Source organism: Dipodomys spectabilis, unplaced genomic scaffold (assembly GCF_019054845.1).
Source record: "Dipodomys spectabilis isolate Male_0828 unplaced genomic scaffold, ASM1905484v1 ptg000187l, whole genome shotgun sequence".
Taxonomy (NCBI): Eukaryota; Metazoa; Chordata; class Mammalia; order Rodentia; family Heteromyidae; genus Dipodomys; species Dipodomys spectabilis.
In genome coordinates this window covers 761,377-776,654 of record NW_024870864.1, presented here as the reverse complement: position 1 = coordinate 776,654, position 15,278 = coordinate 761,377, and the positions used below count along the sequence as shown (strand labels likewise).

Here is a 15,278-nt window from a genome sequence, read left to right as displayed (position 1 = left end):
AGATACTGAGTTCAAGTCCCCTTCAACAACAACAAAAAATTCATTATCATCTATTACCTTGGAATAGAAATAACAAATATTCATGCTAACTAGTTCCTATCTTTCTGGAAATGCCTCAAGTGTGTCTTTAACCACTAAGTAGATTTCTGTATATTTTTTTAGCAGAAGCACCACAAGACTATATTGATGAAGTCCACTTCTTGCTTTACACTGTTAAGAAAGGACAATGTTTAAAAATCCTTGCCCATTTTCTAAATGTAAAATATGAAAGAGAGTACACAAGTCAATATCTTCAATACTGTTTTTGAGAACAAGAGATTTACACTGTTTTAAAATAAACAAGTCAGGGGGCTGGGAAGGTTGCTCAGTGGTAGAGCGCTTGCCTTGCATGCTCGAGGCCCTGGGTTCGATTCCTCAGCACCACATAAGCAAAAAGAAAAAAGCCGGAAGTGGCACTGTGGCTCAAGTGGTAGAGCGCTAGCCTTGAGCTGAAGAGCTGAGGGACAGCGCCCAGGCCCAGAGTTCAGGCCCCACGACTGGACCCAAAAAAAATAAAACAAACAAACAAATAAATAAATAAACAAGTCAGGGGCTGGGAAGGTGGTTCAGTGGTAGAGTGCTTGCCTTGCATGCATGAGGCCCTGGGTTCGATTCCTCAGCACCACATAAGCAAAAAGAAAAAAGCCGAAGTGGCGCTGTGGCTCAAGTGATAGAGTGCTAGCCTTGAGCTGAAGAGCTGAGGGACAGCGCCCAGGCCCAGAGTTCAGGCCCCATGACCGGACCCCCCCAAAAAAAAAAATTAAAATAAACAAGTCAATTTTGTGGACATATGAAAAACAATGGCAAAAATATGGGGGTTTACATAAGGACAATAGCACTCCTGTATTTTAATTTATTTACACGATAGACGATAGGAAAGATAATTTTTTTTATCTATTGATACTACTTACGACAAAGTTTCCAAATTCAAATCCTCTGAGCAGGGCAATTCAATTTCACTCAAGGAAATACTATTTTCTCTTATAATCTGTTAAGACAAAATTCAAGAACACTTGAATATTAATGTCCTAATTAAATACATAATTTGAAAAATAACATCTGTTAGTGCTATATTTACATAGAAGAAGCTTTATAAAACCATTTCTATTTGAAGGCTTATATTTTAACAATATTAAGGATGATCAAGTTTCAAATCTAAAATGAGGTAAATAAGAAGTGAGCAAGGCTGGGGTTGTAGTTCAAGGTATAACACTTGCCTCAAATTCACAAAACATTGAGTTTGACCCTGAAACTGGAGAGGGAGGAGAGGGTACAGAACTAGATTGAATAAATACAAAAAAGAGGACTTCAGAAGATTCTGAATTAAAAGAGGAGTAACATTTCATACTTATCAAATGAAATACAAAGATGACACCTATAGATCTAGAGCAGGTGAGAAGAAGTAGAAAAGGAAAACAAAAGCCGGGCGCCAGTGGCTCACACCTGTAATCCTAGCTACTCAGGAGGCTGAGATCTGAGGAACACCATTCAAAGCCAGCCCGGGCAGGAAAGTCAGTAAGACTCTTATCTCCAATAAACCACTAGAAAACCAGAAGTGTCACTGTGGGTCAAGCAAAAGAGTGCTCACCTTGAGTTGAAGAGTACAGGGACAGCGCCCAAGCCAGGCCCAGTGTTTAACCCCAGGACTGACGGGGGGGAAAAAAAAAAAAAAGGAAAAAGAAAACAAAAACAAAAACATCTGGAGAAGATTCTAATCAGAGGAAAAGACTTGTCCAACTTTTTTGCTGGTTAACTGGAAATGGAATTAACTAAGGACTGTGCTAGTCAGGTTGGACTTGAACTATGATCTTCCAGGTCGTATCTTTCTGAGTAGCTAGAACAGGAACAGGAACCACCATCAGGTCTGAGACAAATACTCTGGATGAGACACGTGTGGCATTAAACCTGACCAACTAAGATAAAGTTAGCCCCAAGGCTAACTCTAGCTAAACTAAGCTGTGAATATGGTAATCTGTAATTCAAGTTTAGAAAGGCATCTCTTTCCTTTTATTACAGATAGTGGACAGTAATTTATCATATTTGTGTGCAGAAAACCTAGCTTTAACAACAAAGGAAAGATTTAGTCCTTTTCTCTTAAAAAATAAAAAACAAAAGGTTATTTTTAAATACATAAATGCAAATATATACAAGTTAAAGATTTATTTTTCTGATACTTTTTTAAGGTTATTGAGAGTAACATTTCAGAATGCTTTCTCTAAGAAACCAATAAACACCAGTATTTTTATGTACTGAATATAGACCAATGTTAAATGTATAATACCTTTGCTCTTTAATATCTCAGCAAGGTAAGAAATTGTGTTGATTGTATAATAAAGGCTAACTCCCTTCCTTTTTTCCTTTCCAGACTTTATTCTTAATTTAAAATGTTATTTATTCAGAAATTGAATGACATTCTGAAGAATCTATATAAGCATGTGTAACCTGATTATAACATTCATACACAGTAGTGTCTACATGCAGGTACCACCACATCTGGCACCAAACAATCTGCTTATATTTAACTACTATAATTGGCTTACTTAATAAATACACTTTTATATAATTAAAACAAACTGCTGGGCGCCCATGGCTCATACCTATAATCCTAGCTACTCAGGAGACTGAGCACAGAGGATCACAGTTCAAAGCCAGTCCGGGTTCAAAGCCAGTCGTGGGGCAGGAAAAGTACATGAGACTCTTATCTCCAATAAACTACTAGAAAACTAGAAGTGGCACTGTGGCTCAGGTGGTAGAGCACTAGCCTTGAACTGAAGAGCTGAGAGACAGCGCTCAGGCCCAAAGTTCAAGCCCCACAACCACAAAAAACAAACAAACAAACAAAAACTGTGGTATAGATGATATAAAATTATCACAGATTAAAGTAATACCTTAGATAAATATTTATTTAATTAGAATAAAAATACTAAAACTAGCTAGACACCAGTGGCTCACACCTGGAATCCTAGCTACTCAGGAGACTAAAATCTGAGGATCATGGTTCTAAGCCAGCCCAGGCAAGAAAGTCCGTGAGACACTTATCTCCAATTAATCATCAAAAAAAAAAAAACCAGAAGGGGAGTTGTGTGGCTCAAGTAATAGAGTGCTAGTCTTGAGTGAAAGAAGCTCAGGGACAGTGCCAGGCCCTACAATAAAATCCCAGACCCAGTACAAAAATAAAATAAAAAAATTAAAAAACCTCAAAACTGTTTTAGCTAGGTATGGAGCTTGAACCTATAATCTTATCTACTTGTTAAATAGAGATCAAAAGATCAGGGTTCAAAGTCAGCCTAGGCATAAAAGTTCAAGAGACTCCACCTCAATGAATGCCTGAGTGAAATGGCATGCCTGTCACCTCCAGTAACGCAGGGAACTACAAGTAAAAGGACTGTAGCCTAAGTTGACCTTGGTATAAAGCAAAATCCCACTTGTAAAATCACCAATACAAAAGAGAGAAGAGCATGGTTCAAGATCCTGTGTTCAATTCCTACTACCTCCAAAAAAATAAAATTAAAAACTTTTACAAGACTTTAGTGTGTTTAATATTTAAAAATCCTTTAGGGGCTGGGAATGTGGCTTAGTGGTAGCGTGCTTGCCTAGCATTCATGAAGCACTGGGTTCCATTCCTCAGTACCACATAAACAGAAAAAGCAGGAAGGGGCACTGTAGCTCAAGTGGTAGAGTGCTAGCCTTCAGTGAAGGAAGCTTAGGGACAGTGCCTACGCCCTGAGTTCAAGCCCCAAGACTGACACACTCACACACTCACACACACACACACACACACACACACACACACACTCACACAAACCACCTTTATCTCTAGAGAAGCAGGGCCAAAATGTAATAGTATTCAGAATATAATATTAAAATGAAACTTTTTCTCTTCAAAAGAGATGGTTTGATTAAATTTCCTTCACAAGAGAAAATATTTTATAAAGTCTTGAAAAATCCTACAAAAAAATTTATGTTATTAAAACATAAGATTGCTGAGCACTAATGGCTCATACCTATAATCCTACATTTCTCGGATGGCTGAGATTAAGATGATGACAATCCAAGGCCAGCCCAGGCAGAAAAATTCAGGATACTCTATCTCTAAATAAGAGTAGGACTAGAGATGTTGTTTAAATGATAGAATGACAGCCAAGAAAGCAAGATGAGCAAGTATGAGTACAAACCCCAATACAGTGTGTGTGTGTGTGTGTGTGTGTGTGTGTGTGTTTGTGTGTATGTGTAATTTGTACTTACTTGAGGAACATTGCTGTCAACCCACTTGGAATTTGGTAAAATATCATCCCACAGAATCAAGCATCGTGCAAGTGTCTTAAAAATGAATCACAAATGAAATTAATTAGAGCAGGCAAAGTGCATAAATTTTGTAACACTGGTATTATTAAGGTCACTAATAATCAGATCCTCGCTGATGACAATTTAGAAAACCAACTAAGTATATAGCATCTACTTAAGCTATTCATTAAAATACAGACTCAGTATTAAAAAAATTAAAACTAAAACCAAGTTGACCATCATTAAGGACTGGAGATTTTTCATTTGCTGATAAAAGAAAAATTCTATTTTTTTTTTTTTTTTAAATCACAGGGCTGGGAAGGTGGCTCAGTGGTAGAGAGCTTGCCTTGCATGCCTGAGGCACTGGGTTCAATTCCTCAGCACCACATAAGCAAAAAGAAAAAGCCAGAAGTGGTGCTGTGGCTCAAGTGGTAGAGTGCTAGCCTTGAGCTGAGAAGCTGAGGGACAGCTCCCAGGCCCAGAGTTCAGGCCCCACGACGGACCCCCCCCCCCCAAAAAAAAAAATCACAAAAGGCAAGAATTGTATCTCTGTCTGCACATGATAATTTATAAGTTTCACCATAGTAAGTTTAGGTATTAAAAAAGAACAAACAAAAAAATTCAGGTAATTGACAAATAGCTATTGTCCTTATTATCCTTATCAGCATTAATCATAATTTTTAAGCTGTAAAATAAAACAGTAAAATTCTAGTTTTGCTTTTTAGGACATTTTACATAATAATTTGAGAAGCTGAAATGTCATTCTAAATATTATATATACACACATGATCACCCTTTCTAAAGTTAAATTTGTTAAGTTTCAAAAAAACATTACACAATCACAAGATCACCCTTTCTAAAACTCCTAAAGTTAAATTTGTTAAGTTTCAAAAGAACATTACACGGTCACAAGTTAAGTTTGACAAGTTATCAGGAATGAAAAACCACAAAGCACCATACCCTAAGCAAAAGAAATTCTGGTTTCACAAAGTCCAGCAAGTACATGGTATCAGGAGCACGGAGCCAATCGGCAATGGATCTGTTGGTGGGAGCCAGCAGTGAAGGTTAGTGCTTAAGGACAGGACAATGTAAACAAGAGTCTCAAGATTTATTTCAAACCCTTTATTCTCACATTGCCAATCAACCTGTTTTATTCAACTCACTAATATAATGTACGTTTTATGACTTACGTAGTTCTGTTGAGGGCAGATGGATCAACCAAAGTTTTGTTTTGCTCAATGAAATATCTCCAACATACACATTCATAGAAATAATAGATGAATATATATTTCTATTACTTTGATAATTCTTTACATAACTTTTCTAAAAGGATGAACTCCGAATACTGAGGTTTCATAAACCTCGAGTATTTTTTTTAACTAAAACTTATCAAAACATTGTATATATCTTCTACACAATGTATTCCTCTATGCAAAAGATAGTAACAAATGCCAAAAACCTACTTTCAAATGTTAAGCTTACAGGAGACTGGGAAGGTAGGTTTAGTCATTAGAAAAGCTTTGGAACTAAGTAGATACCATTTTTATAAGTGGAAACTACTTTGGATTTCACCAAACCTTCACAAAGAAATGCAAAATGAATGAAAAGAAACAGGCACCATTGTTGTGGCGGTGACATTAATTACAAACCACATAAAAAGAAAACAGCAATTATATCCTTGAATTCTGCATTCTTTTGAAAATATTTAGAGGGAGAAAAAAACCTGTAAGTATATTAAACATATAGTCTTTTTTCTTTTGTTTTTTCTTGTGCTGGTCCTGAGGCTTGAACTCAGGGCTTAAGGCACTGCCCCTGAGATTTTTCTTTGCTCCAGGCTCACAATGTACTACTTGAGCCACACAGCTTCCAGATTTTTGGTGGTTAATTGGAGATAAAGAGTCTCACAGAATTTCCTCCCTGGGCTGGCTCTGAACCACAATCTTCAGATCAACCTCCTGAATAACTAGGATTACAGGTATGAGCCACTGGCACCCAGTCTTTTTTTCTGTCATTATTCCATAAACAATAAAATAGGATAGACATTTATATAATATTACATACTGCAGGTAATCTAACAATGATTTAAAGTACAAGCAGGATAGGCATAGATTTTATAAAAATACTATGCCATGTGATATAAGAGAACTAAGGATTCCTGGATTTTGGATTTTGGTGTCAAATAGCATTAATATAGCCAAATGTATAAATTCTAGATAAACATTTTCTTTCTAGATAAAATCAGCAGAACTGATTTAGGGAGGGTGGACATCAAGCTGCTCCAGCAAAGAAGAGATAACACACAAATAATTTCAGGTCAGAAAGCATGTCACAGAGTCATGGTAAGGGACAAATTTAGGTGCAAATACCTGTTATTGGTTTTTAAGTAGATCATAGCCAAAGCTAGAGTTGCACCTGGGCAAGTCACATCCACATTTATGGTATCTCCTTCCTGTTCAAAGAAAAGGTATTTATGTAAGAGTTATAAAAATTTCTGAACACCAGCACCAGCCTATGCTTAACAATGAGTATATTTACAAATGTTAAATTAAGTTTTTATCTTCTGGCATTTACCTGTGTTACTCTGATTTGAACTTACTTTGATTTGGTAACTTGGGGACTTATGTTTCTCCCTGTGCATTCCAATTTGAAAGCGCCTATGACCTCCAACCATGTACTGATACAGCTGCTCAGGCACATTGAGATCAGACATACCTATCAAATTACTACCATGCTGGAAAACAAAGTAACAGACATGAAAAGAAATCCTGTAGAAGAAATCTGTAACACATACTTATGACAAAGAACTAACTTCAAAGCAAGATATTTCAGTTTTTTTAATTTAGTTTTTCTATTTTTGTTTATTTTGCTTACATTCCAAATAAACATTTATTCACAAGTTAATATTCACACTATTTGTGACAATCTCATAAAATTATATTTATCTTTCACTTCATAAAATACATGAAAGCTTCAAAACATACATGTTTCAGTAAATGTTTCAGTAACTGTAATCTGATCTATGAACACCTGAACACTTGTGAATTTTTCCATTAACAATAATAATAATGGTTACAGATGCTTGCTTCATGCCAGGAACATGAGTTACTTAATTCAACAGCCCTACCTAACCACTACTAACAAGAATCCCATTTTAAAGATTAGGAATGAGATGTGTAAAAGGCGTAAGTTCAAGGTTACCAAGTTCTTAAATGGCAGGGCTAGATATAAAATAAGGCTCAACAGTCGATGGGGCTCTTTAATAATGACAATAATGTAATCAGGACCAAAAGATTCAGGTCCCAATCCTCAGTATGATGCTTTTCCATTATAGCACATGCCTCTTTAGCTCATATACGAGATGTAAAGTCAGAACCTCAACAGGCAGCCAAACACTGGGTAGATGAGCAGAGAAGAAAACACATTCATCAGAACCTTCTTGACCATCAGACTGTACTGGAGGTTTCTTTAAGGGAACTATATTCCAAGTGAAATAATTATTTTAAAAATAATTTTGCTAATTCTGTATATGTCTCTTTTTTGTTGTTTTTTTTTTTTTTTGGGTCCGGTTGTGGGGCCTGAACTCTGGGCCTGAGCGCTGTTCCTCAGCTCTTCAGCTCAAAGCTAGCACTCTACCACTTGAGCCACAGCGCCACTTCCGGCTTTTTTCTTTTTGCTTATGTGGTGCTGAGGAATTGAACCCAGGGCCTCAGGCATGCAAGGCAAGCGCTCTGCCACTGAGCCAACTTCCCAGCCCGATAATTCTGTATATGTCTCTTTAGCAAAGTTAAAGACAGGACAACCTGATACCTCACAAAGCAAATGTTACTATAGCAACTCAATAGGGTAAACAATGAACAAAGGCTTGGGTTTATTTCTAGCAATCACTGAAGATTTGTAAGGTTCCCCATCATACATGCTTTCACTACTTTTCTGTTGGGAGGTGCTGTCACTTTCACATCTTCTTATTCACAAACAGTACTTTGAAAAATACTGAAAGAAGGTCTGGGCAACAAGTTTAGTCTAGTTTAGTTTAATTTAGAATGACATTTTGAGTTAAGTGTCAAAGTTATTCATATCAACGTACAGATATCCTAACTGAAGCATAAGAAGGTACAGACTCTGCTTACCCCCAAGCAAACCATGCCCAGGGCCAGGCCAGCAGCTAAAGAGTATGACTCTCTGTCAGTGCAGTACTCCATTTCAGGACCAGGAGGCCGCCCTATAACGAGAGAGCAACTCAGGTCAAGACAGCCTCTTAAGATCCTAACTTGTAAACATTTTTACAGAGCTATCTTCCAGGATGCGTAAAAGATATGCACTCATTATGAGTATACTCACTATAGTATTATCCCAAATGGTATCTACACCATGAAATCTTGTATATTGGATACAAAAAGCTGGATACTTTTTGAGTATTTTCAAGCTCAACTACTTATGGTATTACATAATTTGACAGGAATGGTTCAATTCTGTCAATTTCTTTATCAGGCCTGAGGCAAAACGCCACAGCAGGTGACCTGCAGATCTACAGCCTTGAAGCAGAGCCAACCAGGTCAATTTTGTAGTTGGTTGTTTAGTATTATAGTGGCAAGAGCTAACAGATCAAAATTGTATTAAAGGGCAATTTTATCAAAAAACAATGCTTCTTCAACAATCCATTGTGAAATACAGTAATGCTCATTAACCAAAGTTTTGCTTTTCACAGTTTCACTTCCTGGCAATTAGGCACAATCCAATAATAAATGAAAGCCAGAAACAAAAATTTATAACTTTTAAGGAACTGTGGTTGTAAAATATTATTGTAAGTGTTCCATCTTATTATTGTTGTTGTTAATGTTACTGTTCCTAACTTATAAACTAAACTCTGTCATTGATACAGTTGGCCCTCCATATATATAGGTTCTGCATCCAGGATTCAACCAACCGTGGGTAAAACACTTTACCTACACTAAACATATAGACTTTTTTTCTTGTCATTCCCTTAACAACACAGTACAACAAGTATTTATACTGCATTTGGTTTTATCACTGATCTAGAGATGATTAAAAATACACATACAGGAGGGAAAAAATATAGGTTGTAGAAATCAATCACTTTCAAGTGTTACTGTCCAAAAGAATAAACAATGGGAAATTACAAACCAAAACAATTTAAAGTTTAGGCTATTGCTAGGTATGGCAGGATAAAGATGCAGTAGTATAAAATATATATTCATATACGATCACTGGGGCTCAGGAATAGACTTACCAACTAAATATTCAAGCTTGCAACCTCAAGTACTACTATTATAATACAAATAAAGTAAGTATCCTAGCTTATTTGTAAGCTTAAGTAATAAAAAATATTAGTTGAAGGTTTTTTTAGGGGGAGGAATTTGTTTTTATCAATTAAAAAATCATTCTGTGGGGCTGGGAAGGTGGCTCAGTGGTCGAGTGCTTGCTTTGCATGCATGAGGCCCTGGGTTCGATTCCTCAACACCACATAAGCAGAAGAAGTCGGAAGTGGCACTGTGGCTCAAGTGGTAGAGTGCTAGTCTTGAGCTGAAGTGCTGAGGGACAGCACCCAGGCCCAGAGTCCAGGCCTTACAACCAACAACAACAACAACAAAAAATCATTCTGTACTAATATAACCTACTGCTATCATTCCTTGATCATCATAACTATATAGCATTTTACTTTGTCTTTAAAATTTCATATCATTTTAATTTGTGCTCATTTGGAATGGAAATGTATGTCTATAGAACTAAGTACTACCCTTTACCTATTTCAGCCAACAGGACTTCCGCAGTATGTCTGTGAGCTGTCCCCTGATACACAAGGCCAATGCCAACCACGGCAGCCACCTGAACATTGTGAGGCACATCAAGCTCTGTGGACGTTGGGGGTAAGAGAGCAGGAATGTGAATGCTAAGAAGACGAGTAATTGACATATCCATTGTGCCTAGTTTTGCAGCAGAAACACCAAGTAGTAGTCCAATGCTTGTCATTTCATGGCCCTATAATGGAAAACAGGATAAAACTTCAGAAATAATCCCAAAACAAATGCATAGATTAAATAAAATACTATCTACTATTTTCAGCCGAGTACTTTTACGAGACAGGCACTGAGAGGATAGTGGCAATCTAAACATACCTAGTCCTTGGTCTCATTAGTGATCTAATAGCAAAGTGTTAAAACAGAAGATAACACAAATATGGGGATGGGAAGGTGGCTCAGTGATAGAGTGCTTGCCTTGCATGCAATGAGGCCCTGGGTTCGATTCCTCAGCACCACATAAGCAGAAAAAGCCAGAAGTGGGGCTGAGGCTCAAGTGGTAGAGCGGCTAGTCTACAGCTAAAGAGCTGAGGGACAGCACCCAGGCCCAGAGTTCAGGCCCCACGACCAACCAAAAAAAAAAAAAAGAAGATACACAAATCTATTATTAAAAAGTAGTATGAGGAGGGCTAGCAAGGTAGCTCAGTGGTAGAGTGTTTGCCTCACATGCATGAGGCCCTGGGTTCGATTCCTCAATACCACGTAAGCAGAAAAAGCCAGAAGTGGCACTGTGGCTCAAGTTGTAGACTGCTAGCCTTGAGCTGAAGGGCTGAGGGTCAGTGCCCAGGCCCAGGCCCTATGACTGACCAAAAAAAAAGGAGTATGAGGAAGTAGCGCTGTGGCTCAAGCAGTAGAATGCTCACTTTCAGCAAAAGAAGCCCAGAGACAGCATCAGAGTTCAAGACCCAGGAAGGAAGGGAGGGAAGGGAGAGAGGGAGAGAGGGGGAGAGAGAGAGAAGAAGGAAAGGAAGGAAGGAGGGGAGGAAGGAAGGAGGGAAGGAGGAGAGGGAGGGAGGGAGGGAAAGAAGGAAGGAAGGAAGGAAGGAAGGAAGGAAGGAAGGAAGGAAGGAAGGAAGGAAGGAAGGAAGGAAGGAAGGAAGGAAGGAAGGAAGGAAGGAAGGAAGGAAGGAAGGGGCAAAAGTAGTATGAAAGCTAGGCACCAATGGCATATACCTGTGATCCTAGCTACACAGCAGGCCGAGATCTGAGAACCATGGTTCAAAGCCAGCCCTGGCAGGAAAGTCCATAAGACTTATCTCTAATTAAAAAATAAATAAATAAATAAAAGCTGGGGCTGGGAAGGTGGCTCAGTGGCAGAGCACTTGCCTTGCATGCTCGAGGCCCTGGGTTCAATTCCTCAGCCCCACATAAGCAAAAAGAAAAAAGCTGGAAGTGGCTCTGTGGCTCAAGTGGACCCAAAAAAAAAAAAAAAAAAGCTGAAAGTGGCGTGTGGCTCAAATGGTAGAGTGCTAGCCTTGAGCAAAAAGGAGCTCAGGGACAAGGCCAGGCACAAAGTTCAAGCCCCAGAACCAGGAAAAAACAACAACAACAAAAAAGTACAAAGTTAATTATACTATTTTATTTTATTATTGTTTTATTTTGGGGTCCGGTTGTGGGGCCTGAACTCTGGGCCTGGGCGCTGTCCCTCAGCTCTTCAGCTCAAGGCTAGCGCTCTACCACTTGAGCCACAGTGTCACTTCCAGCTTTTTTCTTTTTGCTTATGTGGTGCTGAGGAATCGAACCCAGGGCCTCAGGCATGCAAGGCAAGCACTCTACCACTGAGCCACCTTACCAGCCCAATTATAGTATTCTAAAGGAGACTAATATTTTAAATTAGAAGGGGTTGAATTATTAAGAATTTCTAAAGATTAGATAAGTCAGGCGCTGTTGGCTCAATCCTATAGTCCTAGCTACACAGAGGCTAAGATGTGAGGATCGTAGTTCAGAGCCAGCAAGGGCAAAAAAGTCCTCCTCTTAACTGGAGAGAAGAGTCTCAAAAAATGGAAATGGCACTGTGGCTCAAAGTGGTAGAGCACTAGCCTTCAGCAAAAGAGCTCAGGGACAGCACCCAGGTCCCAAGTTCAAGCCCCATGACTGACAAAAAAAAAAAAAGATTACATGAAGAAATTTCTAGTAACCTGAAGGATAAGTTCACACAAGCCAAGAGTGGCAGGAAGAAAGCACTCAAGCTTGGAAAATGACAGGCAATGGCAGAATGGCAAAGAGGAAAGCTGGAGAGAGTAGGATCACACAGCCTCCTAGAAGCACATTAAGAGCACTAGGAGAGTAGTTCTGACCAGGTGACACACATTAATTTATACTTTAGAAAGATTACTCTCTGCAAGGTTGGGAGAAGAGGGAAAGTAGGAGAAAAAAGAGGGAAAGGGTAACAAGTTTGACGAGAAATGTACTTATTCCCTTACTTATGTAACTGTAACCCCTCTGTACATCACCTTGACAATAAAAAAATTAAAAAATTAAAAATAAAGAGATTACTCTGCCTACTATGAGATGAATGGATTTAGAGGCATAGAATGACAAAAGGACAAGAAAGCAATTAGAAGCTAATGCAACAGGCAGGTAAAGTATAGTTTTCAGGCTCTGGATTCACAAGTTCTCACCTTGGTTAAGTAGTCATGGATATTAAGAGTAGCCAGCTTGGTAAGGTGCCCATTTAGTCCCAGAGCCATGAGAAAGCCAGCATACTCATTGGCTAACTCAGCATGCTTGGGCTTATTGTAAACAATCCAAGCTGAGTCGATCTGGGAGGCAGGGGCTATCTTCAGGCCAGCAGCCACTCCATTATGGAAGCTGGCCCAGCTTGTCATGTTGGGAGGTACATCGATGTTCCCGCTATTAAGATCTACTGTAGTGTTTCGAGGAGGAGCTCGCCCTATCCAACCAAAGGAAAATTAACATTGAAAAACTAAGAATCCACACAATGAAATTGTTAAATTGAGCTTTTTGAAAATGCAATTACTTGTTTTTCTGTTTGTTTTTTCAGTCAGTCATGGGGCTCTGGGCCGGGTGTTTTTCCTGAGCATTTCAGCTCAAGGCCAGCACTCTACCACTTGAGCCACAGCGCCACTTCCAGTTTTCTGGAGGTCAATTGGAGATAAGAGTCTCATGGACTGTCCTGCCTTTGCTGGCTTCGAACCACGATCCTCAGATCTCAGCCTCCTGAGTCGCTAGGATGATAGGCATGAGCCACCAGCACCCAGCCAAAAATACAATTACTTTTACTATAATCAAAACCCTTAACACTGTAACATGTGGAATAATATCAGGTGTCTATGAGCAGTTTTCACATGTTAATCAAAACTGATACAAGAGATGAAACCTAATTATTTAAAATAATCACTGTATGTTTTGCTAAAATGCATACGGTGATAGTAAGATAACGAATATCAATTTAACTATATACCATAGTTAGTATACTCACTGCTGAACAGTAGAGGTGTATTTAATTAGAAATATAGTTAATATGTAACATGTAGTTAACACCACATGTTAACTACATATATACTGATGATACTGACATCAATTTCAAATATCCTATCCTATACTTTTCAAATATCCTATCCTATACTATATTAATTTCAAATATCCTATTCCTATACATTAAAGAAAAAATATATTTATTTTTTTATTTTTGGGGTGGGGGAGTCAGGTCGTGGGGCCTGAACTCTGGGCCTGGGCTCTGTCCCTCAGCTCTCCACCTTGAGGCTAGCGCTCTACCACTTGAGCCACAGCGCCACCTCCGGCTTTTTTTTTCCTTTTTGCTTATGTGGCGCTGATGAATCAAACCCAGCGCCTTATGCATGCAAGGCAAGCGCTCTACCACTGAGTCACCTTCCCAGCCCAAGAAAAAATATCTTAAGAAAAGGTCTTTGTAAACTTGCCCTACTGCTATATGCCTATCCTGTTACAAATATCAATTTGTATTGAAGTAAGGAGGTCAGGTCTGACCAATGCCATATTGGCCACATGGTGGATGGTAGGGTCTGGCATCTTGTCTTCATGCTGGAAGAAGGAACCCCTTCCCCCGTCCCCATCACCTGCCTCCCAGGTAATGGGCGTGCCCAGATCCCTGGAGGCAGGGGCAGGCACTTGGAGGACAGGTTACTGAATTTGTCAATCCAGTGCCTGGGACTGGGAATTTCCTGAGGATCTGCCCCCTGTGCCGACCTATTTAGGCCTGGACCAGCTTAGCGGCCAGGATTCCATGGCACATGTATCCTTTTGATCTTGTGCCACATGTATCCATTTGATCGTGGTTTTTGTCCTGTCTCCTGCCTCGTCTCTAGTCATCATGGAGTCCCAACTCAGCTCTCCATTGGAGCTGAATTGGCTTGTTGGTATTGTTTTTGTTATTTCTTTCCTTTTTAGCAGGTTTCCTCGCTGTATTAGGTGTATTTGCATGTTGCAGGCCTTTGAACAACTGGCAGCCTGCAGCCTGTTAGCTATATAATAAAGACTTCAATATTCTATATTTTAAACAGTAGCTTCTGGGATGATTTACCTTACAATAGTTTTTAGAGATAGTTGTATAAAAAGCATCTATTTACAGGCCTGAGTAACACATGAACTATAAAGGAACATTCACTAAATTTAATTTTATGATCAGTATACTTTAAGACAACACAAATTAACCAATGCTGTATATCCTGCTTGATTTCTTTCTTCATTTCTTTGGATTTTGATCTATTATTGAGTACAGGCAAAAACTGAACTCTATATATTTGAAATGTCCTATATTAGCTTAAGTAATGTTTAAAATAAATATAATTACATAAAATTATCAAGTTTATTAGAGCTTTAAAACATGAAGAATTCTAAAAACTTACAATGAGCATGTTTTAAGCGTGTAGTCATATTTGTAGTGTTGATACACACATCATACACACAGATCACAAAGTATAAGCACAAAGTAAAACCAATCTATTTGCTTTTTATACCTAAAACTAAGTGAAGAATTAGATAACATAATGAGTCTTATAGGTCTTATCAGTACTTTCTCAAAAAAGGCAGATCATTGATGAGAAAAAAAGAGTGAAATATTCCTTCAGCATGTACATAAGAGGTGAAGTAATTTACAAAAGTATAACCAAGTCACGTCAGCTTAGGAAAGGCACTACT

General features: G+C 38.6%; 1 protein-coding gene across 1 annotated transcript in view; it reads right to left on the bottom strand.

Annotated features, from left to right (window-relative positions):
- Positions 1 to 15,278, bottom strand: part of Anapc1 (anaphase promoting complex subunit 1) — a 101,653-nt gene that overhangs the window by 30,530 nt on the left and 55,845 nt on the right. The window contains exons 28-35 of the mRNA XM_042695563.1: positions 12,761 to 13,032; positions 10,086 to 10,320; positions 8,451 to 8,542; positions 6,920 to 7,054; positions 6,690 to 6,772; positions 5,284 to 5,362; positions 4,285 to 4,359; positions 951 to 1,027 (exon numbers count right to left, since the gene is read on the bottom strand). Coding sequence (XP_042551497.1) covers positions 951 to 1,027; positions 4,285 to 4,359; positions 5,284 to 5,362; positions 6,690 to 6,772; positions 6,920 to 7,054; positions 8,451 to 8,542; positions 10,086 to 10,320; positions 12,761 to 13,032 — 1,048 coding nt within the window. The remainder of the gene's footprint in view (positions 1 to 950; positions 1,028 to 4,284; positions 4,360 to 5,283; positions 5,363 to 6,689; positions 6,773 to 6,919; positions 7,055 to 8,450; positions 8,543 to 10,085; positions 10,321 to 12,760; positions 13,033 to 15,278) is intronic.